This window comes from Thamnophis sirtalis, unplaced genomic scaffold (genome assembly GCF_051295495.1).
Source record: "Thamnophis sirtalis isolate CommonGarterSnake01/CBP01778 unplaced genomic scaffold, rThaSir2_p1.2 scaffold_10, whole genome shotgun sequence".
NCBI classification, from domain to species: Eukaryota; Metazoa; Chordata; class Lepidosauria; order Squamata; family Natricidae; genus Thamnophis; species Thamnophis sirtalis.
In genome coordinates, this window is record NW_028261390.1 from 29,631,519 (window position 1) to 29,652,542 (window position 21,024).

At 34.7% G+C, this 21,024-nt stretch overlaps 1 protein-coding gene across 6 annotated transcripts in view; it reads left to right on the forward strand.

Moving 5' to 3' along the window:
* INPP4B (inositol polyphosphate-4-phosphatase type II B) overlaps positions 1-21,024 on the forward strand; it is a 221,525-nt gene that overhangs the window by 193,515 nt on the left and 6,986 nt on the right. For all 6 annotated transcript variants that reach the window (XM_087724357.1, XM_087724358.1, XM_087724355.1 and 3 more), the window contains one exon: positions 9,253-9,407. In XM_087724357.1, coding sequence (XP_087580483.1) covers positions 9,253-9,407 — 155 coding nt within the window. The remainder of the gene's footprint in view (positions 1-9,252; positions 9,408-21,024) is intronic.

Below are 21,024 nucleotides of genomic sequence, written 5' to 3' on the forward strand. Positions count from 1 at the left end.
TGGCAAATAATTTTCAAACACTAAAATCATCAGACCATGCTTTAAGAAACACTAAAAAAACCAGTGGTTTTGTTTTCTTCAAGATTCCCTTCCTGTTGAAAGATCTAGTGGTACAGCTAGTGTGGAGAAAGCAAGCATAAATAGGGAAATTTATATTTAAAAATTTTAAATTCCATCCATTTACAAGATTCGTAGAGTCATAGCATTCAAACTAGTTTTGGGGATGTCTCATATAACCCCACTTTAACTGGATATAAAATCAGCTCATATATCAAACAGATATACCATCATGGAACTGCACAAAGACTGAGTCAGTCCACTAGAAACCCAAACACAGTGTAATGAGTTATTCTGAGTTAAACAGTATATGCACTATACAAAGGTAGCCTTATTAGTCTATGATAGCCAAAACTGAGGAAGAATTTGGTAGCACACCTTCCAATTAAAATTTTACGAAAAGCGTAAGCTGTCACTTCATGGAGATCTCTGAAGCATTAAACTAACATAGGATTTGAAAAGGTAAAGAGGAAAATGGGGAGAAATGATGGTTATGCAAATGCCCTTACACGGGTAACATGTTACAAGTATTTCATCAATTAGCCATTGTAATGTATAAAAAAACCACATTCTGTTTCTGAAGACCAGAGATCTTCTGATGCTTTGATGATCAGTTTGACAGGCTGTCTATAGTTCTGTTCTGAGTTTTTTAATCTGTAACTGAGTGCAAGTATCATGTTCTGTTACTTGTTGCATGTACCATTTTTTTCAGCTATAGGGTTATTACCTACTCAAGTGTAGCTCTTGCTAAGAAACTGCAGTGTCCTTGTCCAGCATCTTTGGTGATTTGTTATTTGTTGTTCATTTGTTGTGTTATTAATAGTTACATGTTACAAATCAATAACAGTTATACTTTTAGAATATCAGCTGTGCCGAGGACCACAAAGCATTGATTACTACTTATTGACATATCTGATATTCTAATTTCTACTACTGTATATGAGATGGCACCACAAAAGAATTGTTGAGGCTTTCACGTTTGTGCTTCTATTTTTAAAAATTAGGTTCAATTCATTACAGAATTTTGACTGGGCTTTTCTGAATTAAAATTAGAACTTCAAAGTAGTTATAACTGAACCAAACAGATGCTGAAGAACAAAGAGTTTGGCAACAGAACAGGAAAAAAAGATCAGAAAGATAAGACCTATGAGGAGAAACTGTACTTTATTAAAAGCAGATAGAAACACATGGAAAATGTCTTCTACGGAAACAACTGTCACTTAGCTTATGGAATATGCCATCTAATATATGAACACTCATTTCCCAGAAAATAAACCTTTTCGAATCACTGAACTGTGGCGATCGTGTGGAATTATAATTCTTAAAAACGTGCATATAAAAATAAAAATATGCAGTAATCTTTGCTGCCTACGTGTCTTTAGCAAGCTAACTTACTAAATGAAATGATGCTCTTCCAGGGTCAAGTAATTTAATATAGTTTTTTATAAGTTTATTATTTAATGTATCTTGAAATATATTCTGTTGAATTATAATGCAACCATCTTACTGAACATATTAGATCCAAGTTTCTTGCAGCTATAAATTAGTAATTAGTAATAATAAAGCATTAATATGACAGGGAGATTCAGGGACTTTTGATCAATCAATTAATCTAATTTGGAATCTAGCTGAATTTTCTGATGGAGATACCTACTATTATCCATGTAATGGCAACATCATACTTGGCTTACTGCAGAACACTTAATCTGGAAGTGGCAGCAGTTCTGAATGTGACAGTCAGTGCATGTGCCCAGTTACACACTTCTGTTGAAGCACTAAAGATTGAATACCAATTAGCTACTGAAACACATGTATGGCTTGCTTATAACATGGAGGGACAGATATAATTTGGGAAACAAAATACCTGATGAAATGCCTTCACCGTTATAGATGTCTTCAATACTGAGACCATTGAGAAGGCCCTTTAAATCATAGAGCATCATTTTTGGTCATCATTGAGCGCCTTTTCAAAGCATTCTTGCCCCTGGTTTGTTCTGCCTTTTGAAATGTGTGAGGTACCCATGTTTACTTTTATTACATATCTCTTAAAAACAATTTACCCAGGTCTTCTTTAAATGCTGACTCAATGGTTAGGTTGCTAGGCTTTACAGCTGGAAAGCCAGCAGCCCAGGTTCAAGACCCAAGCTCCACATGACAGGGTGAGTTGCCATTCTAGCCACAACTCCTGCCAACTTAGCAATTTGAAAGCATGCAAATGCAAGTAGATAAATAGGAATCAATTTGGTGGGGAGATAACAAGTGTTCTATGATGTCATGCTGGCCTCTTGACAGCGGAAATTTCTTCAGGCAGCATTGGCTCAATGGACTTGAAATGTAGATGAGCACTGCCCCTATAGATGGCAACAAGTAACCAAGTAAAAATCTGCAGGGACTAATTTACTTTTTATAATAAAATAAAAAAAATTCTCTGAGTGACTGTTGGATTAATAGTTTTTAATGTTGCTCCTGTTTTCCTTCTCCCCAATATTTTTAGCCCTATGTTTGCCGATATTTTTTTTTGTTTTTGAATTTATTATTTGTGGCTTATATTTTTCTCACTGCCTCAGAATTCATTTGCAAGGAAGTAACATTGATGTTATACTAAATATAGCATAATTTTCTGGATTATTGATTTGAAAAATAATCCTAAAGGATTTGTGGCATTTTTGCATGCAGGAATTACATGAGCCGCTTTCTTAAAATCATCTCAAATGTAAGGTGCAGTAGAATCAGTTTATTTTATTTTATTCTATTTTTATTTCTTATTAGATATGTATGAGGCAGTGAAAAGATTTTGTGAAAATTGACCACAGTGATGGTCTCAACTTTTATTTGAATTGTGCATAACACTGAAAACAGAGTTAACAAGCTAAACGTGTCTTATGAGGCATTTGCTCCTACATATGGATGAAGAGAAAGTGAGCAAAAGACTACACATTACGTAGTTTTATATTCAGCTCAGTATGTCACAGTATGTCATATTTTATTTCAGGCCCTAAAAGTGACAATGATTATGTGAAACAACATTTCATACGTTCATTTCTCCTGAATGTTGATTTAAATAAAGCTTCATTATTCATTTTGCGATTTATCTTTTAATATTCCTTTATCTAAAATAGATTCTTGGAATAAGTTTCACCAAATAGTAATACTACTATGTGGGATCTTGTGAATTGAACTTGATTCATTATCTTCAACAAAAAATCAACCTAAAAATTGCTTTTGGGTTAGAGAAATTCTCTAGAGCATATTTTGGGCAATTAAATGAAAAAAGATAAAATGCTATTGTTCTTTCACTTTATCAGTGAAAGCTATTCCATACCTTTTGTAAATACACTATTTACAAATACGATATGATACAAATTGCAAATATATATTACAATATTACTTTTGAAAGTATACTATCCACATTATTTCTAGATTATTGTAGTCAGTATTTATTATTAAACTTATATTCTGCCTGAATTCCAGAAATTCTGAACAGCTCACAACAATCAAAAGATACAAATTGCAATAAAACCAATTAAAAAGGAAAAAAAAGAAAGATAATGATTTCAAGAAAACAGACCATATGGGAATGAAGTAAAGGGTCTCACTCCCTCATCCACATGGCAGTTTTAAACAACAGCAGAGTTGTTCAATTTTCTCTAGACATTTGCTATTGAAGATGTCATGTTATTATGCATTAAGTGTTACAGATTTTTCTACTATACATAGTACATATTTGAAAATTATTTAATTAATATGAGATAATTCTGGCAAGTGAAAAACATTTCATTCTTATTGGAAAAACAATTACCAATAGATCTATTAAATGTTTCAAATAGTACTTATCTGTGACTTTTTGCTGCAAAATATGGGTCCAAATATAAAGAACTTTATGAAGAAAATGTGCAGATGAGAAATAGCCTGTGATAGTGGCTAATTGAGATTCATCTCATTCCAGTTCTGCATTGACAATGTCATTGCTATCTGGATTATCAGATTTGAAAAATTCTTGGAATTTCTTCTTAGATTGCTCTCGCAGCTGTTTTGCTGTTTAGCTATTTTGAAAGCAAAATGAAATAGTTTGCATAGTCAAAATCAGATTATCTAGGTATTATATTCCTTTAAATTGCTTTAAAAACAGAAAATGGAGCTTATGGTATAGCTATTTATACTTGTTGTTAGCATCCATAATACTATCCAAAATGGTTTCTAAGCATAATGAAAGACTGCTGCTTGCTATATTTTACTTTTTTGCTACTTGCTGTCACCTACAGAAGATACTAGGTTAGTAGATATTCAAGATATTGGGTCTTCTTGGGGCAGCATCTAGTTTGAACAACTTACCTTGACAGGTCAGGTTCAATATCATAAATGTTTTTTATTATAAATGGGCACTAAATACTTCCACGGGTGTATCTTGTTGATAGGTTTTTTTCCTATTTTTAAACTTTGCTGAACCTATCACTCATTATATAGCTTTTTGCGTACATAAAATAATAGATATAAATGCAAAAGTACATTCATTGCTACTTAAAATTTCTATAATATAAATATCCATCTTCTACCTTGTTTTCTTAAAATACAAGAACTGCTAATTCCCATATCCTGTATCTTATCTATAAACAAATCCTCAAAACGTAACATTTCAGTCCCGATCACCAAAAGTCCATTAAGGCTTCATACACACAAACACACACACACACACACACACACACATGTTTTCATAGATTTTCACAGGTGTAGGTATGCTGGTCTTGTTGCATTCAGATCTTTTCCTGTGTAAGATTGAGATTGTCTTGACAATGTTTTGGCGAGGTATCACTCACCATCTTCAGGCTGGAGTTTTTGGCTTAAAACGTGGTCGGAGCTGCCATCTTTCTATAAATCTTGGTGGGGGTGTTTTGGAGTGCTGGCGTTGTTTCAGTAAGTGGATTGATTGGCTGTGTGGCTGTATCATGATTGGTAGATTGGTGCTGGCTGTGTGTCCATTGTTGCTTTGTGTTGTAACGGCCTGGGTGGTGGGTGGGGCTCGTTTGTTTACCAGGGCTGGTTTCCAGATGTCTGGTAGGCAGGAGGCATCGTCATGTTTATTCCTGTTGTGGGGGTGTTTCTCTATTTCAATAGCTTCCATAATTTTTCTCTTGTTAAAGTGTTCAGTTTTGGAGATTAATTTGGTTCCTTCAGAATTAATTTCATGTCCTGCAGCTTTAAGGTGCTGGAAAAGGGAGGAAGTTTTTTCTTTTTTTCTTACTGCGTTCTTGTGTTCTGCAATGCGTGCATTTATTCTCCTGTTCGTTTGTCCTATGTATGTTGCAGGGCAGATTTTGCATGGTATTTCATAGACTCCTTGGTTTTCTAGCTGGATCTTGTCTTTGGGGTTTCTTAAGATGTTGGCTATTTTTTGGTCAGCGTTGAAGGCTGTCTTGATATTGTGTTTGTGGAGAATTTTGCTGATTTTATCTGTGGTGCCTTTGATGTAAGGGAGGAGGGCGATGCCGTTGTCCTGTTCTGTGTCTTGGTTTTTTGGGGGAGTCTCCCTTTGGATTAGGTTGGTAATTGTTTTTCTTTGGAATCCGTTGGAGATTAATATGTTTCTGAAAGTGTGTAATTCAGTTTTCAGATGGTCTTTGTCGGCTTGGCGTTTGGTTCTGGAGATGAGAGTCTTGGCTACAGAGTTGATCTGTGCAGGGTGATGATGGGATTATGTGTTTAAGTAGCGGTTGGTGTGTGTTTTTTTCTGGTAGATGGTGTGTCCTAGGGAGCCATTGGGTTTTTTGTAGATTAGGATGTCCAGAAAAGGAAGTTGGTTGTTTGCTTCTATTTCCATAGTGAATTGTATTTTGGGGTGTAGGCTGTTGAGATGTGTGAGGAAGTTGTCCAGTTTTTCTTTCCCATGTGGCCAAATCACAAAAGTGTCATCAACATATCTAAGCCAGAGTTTGGGTTTGTGTTCAGATTTATCTAAGGCGTTAGTTTCAAAATATTCCATGTATAAGTTTGCGATGATGGGTTAGAGGGGTGATCCCATGGGTGCTCATTCTATCAGTTTGTATCTTTGTCCATTATGGATGAAGTATGTGTTGGTTAGGCAGTGGTTGGTCAGGTCCAGGATGTGTTTGGGGGGATTGTGTTTGTTCTGGATAGCTGTCAAGGCTTCTTTTATAGGCGCTTGGGTGAAGAGGGATATGACATTGAAGCTCATGAGTAGGTCACTGGGTTGTAGGTTTAGTTTCTTTATTTTTTCTATGAAGTGGAGTGAGTTTTATACGTGTGAGGTGATGGATTCTGCGTAGGGTTGGAGTTGTTTGGCAAGGAATTTGGCAAGATTCTGTAGAAGTGAGCCTATGGAGCCAACTATGGGTCTGAGTGGTGTTCCTTCTTTGTGTATGTTGGGGAGGCCATACAGTTTGGGGCATCTGGAAGATTTCTCTCTGGGGATGATTCTTTGTCCGGATCTCTTCACTGATGGGAGAGGCTTTTATTTTGGATTTGGTGGTTTTTCCAGGTAGATGGTGGGGTCTGTGTTTAGAGGTTTGTAAGCGGGGTCTTGGAGTAGGTTGAATAGTTTGGCTTGGTAGTCAGACATGTTCATCACCACTGTGGCATTACCTTTGTCTGCTGGGAGAATGATTATGTTGTCTTTCCTCAGGTTGGTGAGTGCTTTTTGTTCCTCTTGCTGTAAGTTGCTTCTGGGTGGATTACTGGAGCCAATAAAATCAGACTTGCAATCACCAACGTCCTTTGCTCTAGTAATGTTGTGTGTGTGTGTGTGTGTGTGTGTGTGTGTGTGTGTACGTACACACACACGCACACATATATACATACATACATGCATACATATACATACATACACACACACAAACATAAACATATAATCTTGTTCAAATAAGCCAATTTTATATTCCTTCCCTCCACTTTTAATAATTTTCATTTTAGCACATTTAAATAATTTATTTCTTCTCATTTTCTCTTTGTCTCTTCTCACAAAATTCTTCAAAGTTTAAATGTGTCTTTTGTAAATCCAACATAGGAAAATTATCCTGAACTATCATGTCTTATTATTTGAGTATTTCTTTTAATTATATTCTCACTTGATTTCTTTTATATATAGTACAAACGTGTAGTGGCATCTCTTTCAATATCATTCTTATAATTATTTCCAAAAACTTAATTTCAAATCAGTCTGGATTATTGATCGATTTTGGAATTTTCCAAATTCAAAGTTCTCATCCTTCTTTAGCTGTTTCTTTTTTTAAAAGGTTTCGAAGTTCTTAAATTTTTATTTAAAACTTCTTTCACTGAAGATTGAAGGAAATTCACTAGTGATATTAGATTTGTCAATCCAAAAGTCCACAATAGTTGAAAAACTGTTAACAAGCAATTTCCAAACTTGCAAACTTACCATATTTTTAGAGTATAAGACGCACTTCCCCCCCAAAAGAGGCTAAAAATGTGGGTGCTTCTTATACTCCAAATGTAGCCTTTTAGAAGTTTTTTTCAGCCCTAATGAGGTGTTAACAAGTGAAGTGATCTTCTGGGCTTTGCCTACAGGGTTAGGGTTAGGGAAAATCGGAAGATCCCTTTAAGGGCAGGGCAAGATTTTTTCCTATTGGCTATCTGAGTTTTCTCAATGGTTTCCTTCAGGCAAGGGCTTGGCTGGTTTGTTGATTCAGCTTTGTTACATTTTTACTAGGTGTTAAGTGCTTTTGGATGAATGCCCAAACATCTAGTTAAACTTATTAAGAGTTTCCTCAGCCAAATGGGGAAAGAAAAAGTGGCAATAGTGTTGTTTTATTATATTATTGTGCTTGCTTGCTTTTCTGATGTTATGGGAATAAAAATGAATATCTGGTAGGCAGAATTTTTCCCCCTATTTTTTCCCCCAAAAAGCGTCTTATACTCCAGTGCATCTTTACTCCAAAAAATATGGTAGTTTCCTTTCAAAAGCAGGCCAACTTAATTTGCTCAAATAACTATTCCCTCATCTTCCAGAGCTCTAAACCCAGTAGAAATCATTGTCTTGTAGTCTCCTCATGAGGAGCAATTGTCTAGAGCACTTGAGGTCACTTTCAAGTCCTGTCCATGTCCGAAGAGGAATTGCAAAAAAATCAGTTGTTCAATAACTCTTCATTCGGCCACAGTCATTGATTCCATTTTTGTAACTGTCTTCAATTTGCCATTTATTTCCATGAAATCCAGAACCAAAATCTCAAAAGAAATCTGGCAATCCCATCTTTAATTATCCAAAAATTATGAATTCTAGCTTATGTAAGGCCCATTCATAATAAAAATAAATAGCGTATGAAAATTACCACCACCATTCACAAAAGTACAAGTTAAATTGTTAAGCACTGTTAAGTGAAATTGTATTATTTAATGTCTACATATCAGGCTACATTGACTGCCATGTCAAATAGCTCCCCTATCATGACTTGCTGGCATTTAATTAAACATTTCCCTATAACCATAGAACAGGGGAAGAGTGGATATAGGAATGCAAATGAATTTCCTGTGAGACTACATCTTGAATTGACTTACCAACTCGAAGTCAAAACATTTATTTTTGTCACTGGTGTCTGTCTTGCAAATTTTTATGCATTCAGCCTAACGATTGATATTCATTCTATATATTAATAGAACTTGATTTTTATTTATTTCATTTATATTCTTATCAAATTTCTATACATTTGCTTGACTATAGACAATTATTGTAAAAGTATTATTTAATGAATAAACTATATTTGTGTTATCAAAAGAACAAAGCTGAAAATATTTTTGAGACATGTGATGAATTGGTTTCTCTACAGCATATGGTTATGTATGCTAGATCAGCATTCCCCAACCTTTCCAGCTTGTTTGAGGGGGCAGTGGTGGGTGAGAGAGAGGATGGTTTTGCACATGTGCACACACCACAAATGCTGCTTCACATGCACACACACTCACCCACCATTTCCACACCTTGGTTCCAAACAGATGTGGCCCAGCACCAGGCCACAGACAGGGTCGGGTACCCCTGTGCTAGATAAAGCAATATGCCTGTAATTAAAATGAATATAGTTACTTGGTTTTCTTTGTGCATTATAAACAATCCAACAAAAACTTTATTATGCCCAAAAAACAGCACTTAACAATAGGATGTAAAAGTGTATAGAAGTGTAAAATTATAATATGAAAGAAAAGAAATGATATCTTCATTTTACACTATAGATTTGCCGCAAGTTAAATGGTGTACGGTTCACCTGCTGTAAAAGTGCCAAAGATAGGACATCAATGTCAGTGACACTGGAACAATGTTCAATTTTAAGAGATGAGCATCATTTGCACAAAGATTTCTTTATTCGAGCACTGGACTGCATGAGGAGGTATGTTCTTAATCTTCACTGTTTGTTATCTATTTACCATATTTTCATATTTTATCTATTTACCATATTTTCAAGTTTGCAGATAGCAATAGCACTTAGACTTACACACCACTTCACTGTGCTTTACAGTCCTCTCTAAACGGTTTACAGAGTTAGCATATTGCCCCCAACAATCTGGGTCCCTATTTTACCGATTTCAGAAGGCTGAGTCAACCTTAAGCCGGTGAGACCCAAGCCACCAAACTTCTGGCAGCCGGTGATCAGCAAAAGTAGCCTGCAGTACTGCATTCTAATCACTGCACCACTGCAGCTCTTAGATGTGTTTTAATCTATGCTTCCCTGACTAAGTCAGGGTACAGTTTGAAAGAAGTGACGTTTTCATTACTTTCCCAAGCCAGGATCATATTTCAGAACTTTCATAGATATATTTTTTTCTAAAATATGAATTCTCACAAAGATTGTCAGAATACTGCTAAATATATATTATGTTTTAAACATACTTTATTTCCTTGGTTCTTTTATGAGTTTCTTCAATTAAAGACAAATAAAGTACAGCAACCAAACTTAATTAAGCTGGCACTTGATTTTTTAAAATTAAATTACTTTGCAATTAGTTGTAATTATACAATGAATCTGATTAAATTAATCAAGCTACGTAATTAGGAGAGGTGGTTTGATTTCCTTATTGGCAATAAATTTAAATGAAACAAAATAATAGCTTGTAAAGGTCAGATTTATTATTTTCAAAGGAACTTGCATTATGTACACTTGGTAATTTGGACAAGTGCTGAAAAACACATTTTTTAAATGAAAAAATAAACATTGTTTACACTTGATAACTAACTCTTTTATACTGAATTCCAGATACCTTCTTTCATGAATAACTGTTTGGCAAGAATTAATTGATCATGCTTTGAAATCCAGTAGAAAATTAAAAAGTCTAGCCATTTATCAATATTCCTTGCTATGCAAAGAAAACATACAGTTCCTGTTTATAAATTATTCGAACTGCATGCAGATGACTTGACTAAAAGAAATTAGATATTCAAATAATGCCCTTCTATTAAATGGATGAATTACTCTTTTGGAAAAGCTGCTAATGACTATAATAATAAATCAGTGGGACCATAGAACAATTCAATTCTTTACCTCTTTATAAATTGCTAATGTTGCATGATACTATTTACACTATTTCACATATTCCATTATTGCCATATATCCTATCCCTGTTTAGCTTTTCATTCATGATTGCCAGTGCATATTCTAGCTTTCATGTTGAATGTGCTTACATTGATTATTGGTGTATTTTATTTATTTAATCCTAAACTCTATTCATTTACAGCTACTCTGCTTTCACGATCAGCTTGTAATCCATAAAACAAGATATCTATTGTGGCGGAATAAAAGCATTATATGGCTGCCCATCACACAAAAAGTGACTCTGAGTGGTGTATAAAAATTAACTAAATAAATATATAAAACTATCATCATTAAAAATATGAAATATAAAAAACCACAAGAGAAAGTGGATGTTAACCATTATAGTGGAGCCATCCTAGAGTCATATTTTCTCCCATTTGTGAATCAAACTAAAATACATGGTTTTCAGGAATTACTCCTGATGGAATGTATATAACACCAGAATAAAAATTTAAGTAACACCATTAACAAGTAATGGCATAAGCAGTCAAAGAACTTTAAAAAAATAATCTGCCGTCCATTATAACCTTGTATTCGTTTTTAGGCTTTTTCTATTAACAATAATACTAAGGGGGACTACTTTAAATAACCCATTAAATCATACAAGGTAACAAAAAATGAAGCTCTGAATAATGATCTGTCAGTAAGATCAAATTAAGCCAGTTGTCTTTACTTTCCATAGAAAAAGTGCTCCCATTATTTATTATTCCACAAAATATAGATATAAGGAACATTTTTTTAGTATTGGGGGAAAACTGCCATGAAAGTGTTTTTACTGTTTATGAAAATGATATCAGCATATCTGCCCAGAATTGATGCAACTGAATAAAGTTATAATTCTTCTGAATTTATTGCAAATTTTTGGAGATGTTAAAAAGTTAGAGCTCAAAAAAAGAAGAAAATTTTGTCTATATCCTTGAAGGATTTCTGCATTTTTAAACATCTTTCATTTAAAAATATTTTATAAGTACGATCTAAAATAAATGCTACTAGGTAAAATATATGTTTCTCCATTTATATGATGGTTTGATAAAACATTCCTTTAAAAAGTTACATATTTGAAAATGCAGGCACTTGACTTGAGTTTTTAAAAAAGTCCTTTGGACTGTGCAGTAGGAAAAGCTTTTCATTCTCTGAAATACTTGAAAGCACTCTAATGGAATGAAAGCCAAAGCAATGCATCATTTCTTACTTCTGCAATGTGAAATGGTGTCAAGTAGTGATGATTATATTGACTAGGCTAACAGTGATCAGTTGTAATTATTGCCATATGATGGTCTTGCCATTTTGAAAACAGCATTGCAAAGTGAACCCTCTCTTGGCACTAAATGCTAGCTTACATCAACAATATCACACAAAGCTCAACCAACGTAACATAGCACTTATTATGATTTAATGATAAATTATCATTCTTCAGGGTAGACCAGTCTTGATATTTGAATGATAGCTTTTTAACCCCATGAATAATGTATTAATCTTTGGTAATTTTGGAGTTTGCAGTAGTGATATAAATAAAAATTATGCAATACAGTATAGAGATACACTAACATTTACAAGATTTTTTTGATTCTGAAGCCTAGGAAGTCACCATGAGTAAAAACTGACTCAAAAGCGTACAAAAAGGGGGAAAGAAAATATAGCATTTTCCCAATTTCTTAGAAAATAGCTTCTAGAATCACTGCTATTGGAACTAGAATTAAGGGGAATTAAATGGTTCAGCAGAATATGTAATTGTCAGTAAGTCAGATATGAATGTTATTGGCAAAAGAAATGTATAACAATGTATGCTACTTGGTTAAAAGGTTATCTATATTTGGTGACATTTCCTGATTGATGCAAATTAAAATATATACTTTGGAAATAGAAATACTACAGTTTAGAAGGAAAATGGAGAAATGAGAACTTAGAGTTAGTGAATTTTGCATTGCATACAAGCCTGCTATAAACGCAACACAAGTTTGGGAATTAGACATAGGCAAAATCTGCAATTTGGCATCATCCAAAACTAATCTTAATGAAAAAGCACCTAGTTGTTTACTAGCTACAAGTTAATTCTGAATATCCAGAAATAGATTTTCTACACTTGTATCAATTTCACAGCCCAGAGAAATCAGGAGATTCAGGCAGTTCAAATGAGCATAAAGATTTATTGGAAGCTTAAGCTCCCTACAAGAATCTGAACTACTAACTGTCAAGGGGAATTAGTGGAAGTTAAGAAAGGAATTCAAGATGGGCTGGACTTAGTTCTCCTCTAGACATTCAAGCACTCATGATTGATGATGAGTTTGACCTCCTTGGGCTCAGCCTGGTCATCTCCTACAATGGAAACCTGAATACCAAAACAAGCTGAATATGGATTCAACCCGTCAGGCATACAGTTGCAAGAAAAAGTATGTGAACCCCTTAGGTTTATGTGGAGTTTTGCATGAATTGGTCATAAAATGTGCTCTGAACTTCATCTAAGTCACAACAATAGAAAAACATAGTCTGCTGAAAATAATACTACACAAACATTAGATGTTGCCATGGTTTAATTGAACATGACATTAAACACTCACAGTGCAGGGAGGAAAAAGTATGTGAGCCCCTAGCCTAATGACTTCTCCAAGAGCTAATTGGAGCCAGGAGTGAGCCAACCTTGACTCCAATCAGTGTGATGATATTGGATGTGTTGCTGACAGCTGTTCTGCCCTTTAAAAACACACACCTGTTTTGGGTTTACTGGTTTCAAGAAGCACTGTCTGATGTGAACCATGCCTCGCAGAAAAGAGCTCTCAGAAGACCTACGATCAAGAATTGTTGACTTGCATGAAGCTGGAAAGGGTTACAAAAGTATCCCCAAAAGCCTTGATGCTCATGTGTCCATGGTAAGACAGACTGTCTACAAATGGAGAAAGTTTAGCACTGTTGCTACTCTTCCTAGGTGTGGTCCTCCTGTAAAAATGACTGCAAGAGCACAGTGCAGAATGTTTCATGAGGTAAAGAAGAATCCTTGAGTGTCAGCTGAAGACCTACAGAAATCTCTGGCACATGCTAACATTTTTGTTGACACATCTACAATAAGGAAAACATTAAACAAGAATGGAGTACATGGGAGGATGCCACAGAGGAAGCCATTGCTGTCCAAAAAAAATATTGCAGCACGTTTGAAGTTTGCAAAAGAGCACCTGGATGTTCCACAGCACTACTAGCAAAATATACTGTGGACAGATGAAACCAAAATTGAGTTGTTTGGGAAAAACACACAACACTATGTGTGGAGAAAAAAAAGGCACAGCACACCAACATCAAAACCTCATCCCCACTGTAAAACATGGTGGAGGGAGCATCATGGTTTGGGGCTACTTTGCTGCCTCAGGGTCTGGACAGATTGTTGTCATTGATGGGAAAATGAATTCAAGAGTTTATCAAGACATTTTGCAGGAAAATGTACAGCCATCTGTCTGCCAACTGAAGCTCCACAGAGGATGGGTGATGCAACAGGACAATGACTCAAAGCATACAAATAAGTCAACACAAAAATGGCTTCAACAGCACAGAATACGCCCTCTGGAGTGGCCCAATCAGAGTCCTGACCTCAACCCAATTGAAAAGCTATGGCATGACCTTAAGAGAGCTATTCACACCAGACATCCCAAGAATATTGCTACACTGAAACAGTTTTGTGAAGAGGAGTGGTCCACAATTACTCCAGATCGTTGTGCAGGTCTGATCTGCAACTACAGGAAATGTTTGGTTGAGGTTATTGCTGCCAAAAGAGGGTCAACCAATTATTAAGTCCAATGGTTCCAATGGTTCAACCAATTATTAAGTCCAATGATTCACCTGTAACTTTCTGGTTACAGATAAATCATATTTTTTACATAATGACCAGTGAATTAATTTAGCAACTTGGTCATGTCTAGCTTTGTAATCAGTTTGTGTGATTCTGCTGCATTCACATATTAATAACAAAGTCGGCAGTATGAGTTGTCAGTGGATTTTTGTATTTTCGTTTTCCTGGCATTAGTTTGTAGTGCTTGTTCTTGAGCAGCCAGTATTAAACCTTCTGTTTCTTTCTTGATTTCCCAACTTAAGCCATGTCCAAGTTGTCATCACATTTTCCTCCAATGTTTTTTAAGTGCTGTCCATGCAAAGCTTTGGTTTTCCATCTATTTTAATCTGTCATCCAGCTGTTTTTCCTTATATTCTGCCTTTGTTTCTGTTGTTTTTATGCTGTTCTCTGTTTTCACAGCCTGCAGCAATTTTTCTGTGCTTTGATTCACATAATCATTGTTGCACAGGAGGGTCTTCATCCTGTATGTTCGTTTCTTCCACTGGCTGGTCAATTTGTTCAAGTGTTGGAGCAATTTCTTCAGCTTGTTCATCATCACTCTTTAGCCAATATTTCTAGATGTTGCATTTCCACTTCTGTGAAAACTTTATTACGGGTGCTGAAGCACCTTTGATCCATTAATCTTTGTTCAGTTATGTCACTTTCCGGGTGTTGTTCCTTCCACAGTTGTTGTTCCTCCCTGCACTGTGAATGTTTACATATGTGCAATTAAACCATGGCAACATCTAATGTTTGTGTAATATTATTTTCAGCAGACTGTGTTTTTCTATTGTTGTGACTTAGATGAAGTTCAGAGCACATTTTATGACCAATTCATGTAAAACTCCACGTAATCCCAAGGGGTTCACATACTTTTTCTTGCAACTGTATTTCCATTCTCTGAAAGATAAAAAGCAACATAATCTATTTCATTAAATGTCAATATAATAAATAAGCATGTGTTTCCTGAATGATATTTATATGTAGAAGTAATACTATTTCTCACATTGATCTAAATGCTATTCTATTTTAAGATACAATTTATGTAGGTGTTTTATTCAATAGTAGCTTTTATTAACTATGATTAACTGTTTAAAGATGTTTCACTTCTCATCCAAGAAGAAGCTTGGATGAGAAGTGAGATGTCTTGAAAGAAAAACAAGAAAGTCCAGTTGCCTCTTGAAAAAGCACCTTTGGGGCAACCATGAAATTAACTTGTTCCTACTGTCCTAAAGAAATATATATTGAAACAACCTTGGTGAACTTGCAATTCAGAAATCAATTAAGGAAGAGCTGTTCAATGAGCTTTTAAGATAAAGGAGATTCTAAGGAGGGAAGTCTATTCCATTATCTCTTTGGGGGTTAGAATAAGAAACAGATGTGATAGAGAGTCTGTCCCACTCTCTGCTGGAAGACTCCAATGATTTATTTATTTACTGAAATTTCTATGCTGCTCAATTCCAGCAGGCTCTGAGTAGCTTATGAAACTTATTTATTCATCATGTTTATGTGACCACCCATCTCACAAGAGCGTAACTCTGCCTGACATGCAACAATTAATTAAAAGAAAAACAAATATATAAAAAACACTCATCATTAAAAAAAATTAAAAAACTACTTAAAAAGCACACAATCAGAGATGATAAAGTTAGCCATAGTAAGGGAGCTATTGCAAGATATTCCCAATCCCTGGGAATCCCCAGGTTTGAAGGCATGGCCAGATCTTGAGGGATGAAGCTAACCTCATGTTTGGGAGGTAGAAGTGCAGGCACCATGAAAGAGAAGGCCAGTCTCTTGAGACTTGCCAAGTGTAATTGTCCTATGATAATCAAATGATATACTATATTTGAAGGGCAAAGAAAGTTTTATAAAAAAGTAAAAATATAATCCAAAACCCTCATTCCCAGTGGCTGTTTATTCACTGCATTTTTTCCAAGCAAACACAAATAAATAAAAAGATCACTTTGGGAGGGCAAAACCATCCCTCAGATTAAATGGAAAGACCAGAAAGGAGATTAACAAACCAAAAGAGCATTTTGAAAGTAGAAGGAATACTTATACAGATATTACATATCATCTAGATACAATCAGGTTTCTGTATTCTCACCCTGTTACTATAAGTATAGTTCTATTTGCTCTACAACCTGAAAAGCCTTCCTAAAATGCCAGGAGACAATGTACATATTTACCCTAGATTTTCTGCTAACATTTATTGAGTGGTTCTCAGTTTCCTTTGCCAAACCTGGCTAGTTACGTTATCTGTTTATTTAAAACAAACAGCTGAGACAACTTCATATGCTAAGAGAGTAGAATATGAAGCCACATTTATAACTGTCTTGTTTGATATATCTCAGCTTTTCTATTAAGATCCCTAGAACTATTCAGCTATATATTTTGGGGGGAATTGAATTTTGAAATACTCCTTGGAGCTCTTGCTTAAGTATCCTTGTGTATGCATCAGCAATTCTTTTCACAATTTTGTATCCTCTTTGAAGATTATAAAAAAAACCTGAGATTAATATCAGATTAGTATGCCATCAGAAATACGTGCTTGCACAAGAGATTCTATGATTCCATATTTATTATTTGCACCATATTTGACCATGATAAAAATATTCTCATTGTTTTTAACTGCTAATGTATAAATAAGAAAAATTTGAATCCCAACATTTAAAAAAAAATCCTCTTCTATCACTCCTCTTTCATGGAATGATTTATTGTATTAAATTGAATCTTGCCAAAACTCAATTTGTGATAAATTTAGCACATACTTGTTAAAGCTGTTCAATATGCATCAGAAAATTCATTGATCTAATCTTATCTTGTTCAGCAGTTATCTAGTTAGAATTTAAATATTTTTCTTTCAATCAAAAAAAGAGCCACAGTTCTATTGAAGTGCAAAGTGACTATATTTAGATTAAATTAATTCAAGGTTGTGATATTAAATACCTGTAATACAATTCAATATTGATTTTATAAGTTATGATTAATGAAGCTATGTATGTTTGTATCTTTGCTCTTTATTTAAATAACAGTTCTTACCTTGTACTTGAAAATACATGGTTCATAGTCTAATAATTTACTTTTGCAAGCCAGCAAATTTGACTGCACCAAGATCAGAATTGTAGTCATACATACATGAATAGCAAGTTATCAGTTTTCAAACTTAGCAACTGTTTCTATTGCTGAGCTATAACATTGCACCTTGTCAGTCTATTTCTTATCTCTTCATCATACTAGCTAGAAGATAAAATTACCTGAAATTATGATGTACCATATTTTTCGGAGTATAAGACACACCTTTTTCCCTCAAAAAAGAGGCTGGAAATCTGGGTGCATCTTATACACTGAATACAGCATTTTTTTGCCTCCTGAAACCCCGCCCCCTTCACCAAAATGGCTGTCCATAAGGCTTATAGAGTGCTTCTGGGGGCTGGGGAGGGCAAAAATGAACGAAAAATAGGCTTTCCCCTCCCCCAGCCCCCAGGAGCACTCTATAAGCCTCCTAAATGCTATGTGTGTCCTTTTTTTGACAAAAAACAGACCCATTTTCATGAAAAACGGGCTGTTTCTGGGAGGTCTGCAGAGTGCAAAAACTTTTTTTGTAATTTGCCTCTTCAAAATCTTGGTGCATCTTATACTCCAGTGCATCTTATACTCCTAAAAATACGGTATTTAAAAAGATACAAAAAGGGGAGGAGGATGGCCACACCTCAATTCTTAATCCTATAGTATTTTTGTTAGGTGATGTAGCTTTGTTGAAAAGCAGTACAAACTAGAAAGTTGAAAAGCAATACAGACTACAAGCAAAGAAAAAGCTGCATGTTCCCCAGTATATATCTAATTATTTTTGTGCTGCAATCTTGTGTTTTAGACTAATATGCTTTATTATACCAAAAAGCAGCAGCTTAAAAATAACATAAAGATGAAGTAGCCATTAATATAATTTTAAAAAGAAACAAATTAAAAAGGATGTGAGTTGAGTACAATAACTGAAGATGATAAATTACAAATTTTACAGTATGTAAGTTCCAATTAAGCCTAATGGCTTGCAACACAATAATCAAATTTTAGCCACTTTCTTGGAAACATCAGTGAGTAAAAACCACATTTTTCTGTTAGTGATGTTAGTTAGTGAATATTTTGCAGTTAGAGAAGTTAGTGATATATTGGCCAAACCATGAGTATATGAACAGCAATCTCAATTTCAATATCCGAACAGATGCATCAACTACTTGCTTATTCTGCTTCTGTAATTGAGATGTTCTTGGAAGAAATCCTTGTAACATTTCCCTATTAACACCATCAAGGAAAAGGCAGCTAGGTGTACCAGAGTGAATGCTCTTTACTATGAAAATACAAAAATCTGGAATATATGTTTCGGGGTAGATAAGCTTGAAACAGAAGTGTTGTTAATTTGTGCTCAGTAGCAATAGTTGTGAATGGGGGGTTAAGAATCTAATTTTCATTAATTATTTGGTTCTTGAATTTATTTCTAGTCTCTTAAAGTTTTGATTTTTAAATGTGTGACATTTTTATTTTCTTCCTTGATTTCAATTAGACGCTTCTAAATTTATTTTACTACAGCCTTAAAAATGCATACATTAAAATTAATATAAAATTATGTGTGCATATAGATCTATCTATATACTTGCATGTGTGTATGTGTACACGTGCGCACACACACACACACACACACACACACACACACACACATTATAGTCCTTTCTTACACACAAAACCAGTAGGGTAACTTTTATGTCTATCAGTCTCGCGAAATCTCGGGAAGAAGGCAGTGGCAAACACTTCCAAAATGTTGCCAGGGGGGAAAATTGCCTCGACTTGTCCATACAGTCACCAAAAATCAAGGTTGACTTGAAGATATATATGATCTGTCATATTCCTATTTGTGCCAGATTCACTTAAGTGATTTTTAGCCCTGTCAAATATGTCCTAGTAATAGAAATCCTGAGAAATCCTGATTTAAGTAATCAAGAATTGATTTTGCCATTAGGGCCTACTCAGATGAAGGCTAGGATTCAAATTAACAGTGCAGAAAAATGACTATGTTAATTATCTATTAACCCATCAACATTTGCCATGTTGGTTAGCAAAATACCATATTCTTCTTACATTCTTTCTGAGCAAGTTGCTCAGCTAGCATATTTAATATCATTTGTTTGCAAGCATGACTTGCAGAAACTAGCCATTGTGAAGAGATTAATTGCTGTGATCCACCATAAATCCCGCTAGCATTGAAAACTACAGTGCTTTCCTTTTATGGTACTGGAAAAATGTACAATTTTTGTACATAAAATATTCCAGATTCTTACTGAAAAGAAATAATAAGAATTCTGGAAATATTTGGAATGATCTAATTTTGACAATTATGGTATAAGTGGGAATGATTTCTTTTATTAAAATGACGTCATAATTAATCTTAATAAGGTGTATATATATATATATATATATATTTATTATATATATATAATAAATATATATATATATAAAGGCAACAGTAAAAATATTGGGTTTCTGTCGTGATGGACTCTTGTGACGAGCCGATTGACAGATGATGGAAGCAGTTAGCTTCCTCCCATAATTGGGGCTTACCAGGGGTTGTGACACTAAATATATACCTTCTTCCCTGGCTTCAGCTGATAAGGAGGAGACCTGTGGCATAATGGCTAAGATGTTTGCCTAAGATGCAATACAGCACAGGTTCGAATCCCAGTAAGGGTATGGCTAGCTGATGAGAGCTAAATAGCTTGAAATAGATCTATCCTAGTCTCCCTTTATTTATTTATCAGCACAAATAAAACACACACACACACACACACACACACACACACACACACACACACACACACACACACACACACACACACACACACACACACACACACATATATATATATATATATATATATATATATATATATATATATATATATATATATGCAATGCTGAATTGGAAAGTGATTAAAGACATTTCCAAAGATAAACACAACAAACTACATACATAAAACCAGATAGAAAGTGCCAACTGAAATCTGTTGTCCATAAGCAACAGTGACAATCCTTACAGATCCAAAGCTTGGTGGAACACTAACCCTTCCTAAATACCTACAAAGAGGGCACTAAATGAACCATACATATAGACATTTTAAAACCATTTTTACATGACAAACAAATTTCAGCCCAATTTTCAATGGATTGCAGATCGATACTAGCCTAGAGACCAGGGGTTGGGGACCCCTGGGGTAGAATTTTACTTTACTTTAAATTGTATTTGGAAATCTGTTGGCATTAGTTGCAAAATTAATGTTACATAGCTGTAAATTATTTTGGCTGCCAGAAAGTGGGCTACTGCAATTTGCACCAAATAAAGTTTCTGTTTTTAAAACTGAATCTTGAAAAACATCCATCTATAACATACATTGCGATCTATTCTTAAAGTAGTTAAAGGGTTAAAAATGAGTGTACACACAAATATTTTGATTAAAGCTTCTCCTCACTGTCTACTGATATGCCAGAACTAATAATAAGTTCAGGAATCCTCCGCTTCATAAGATAACACCTAGGCATTTGAATATACAGTGG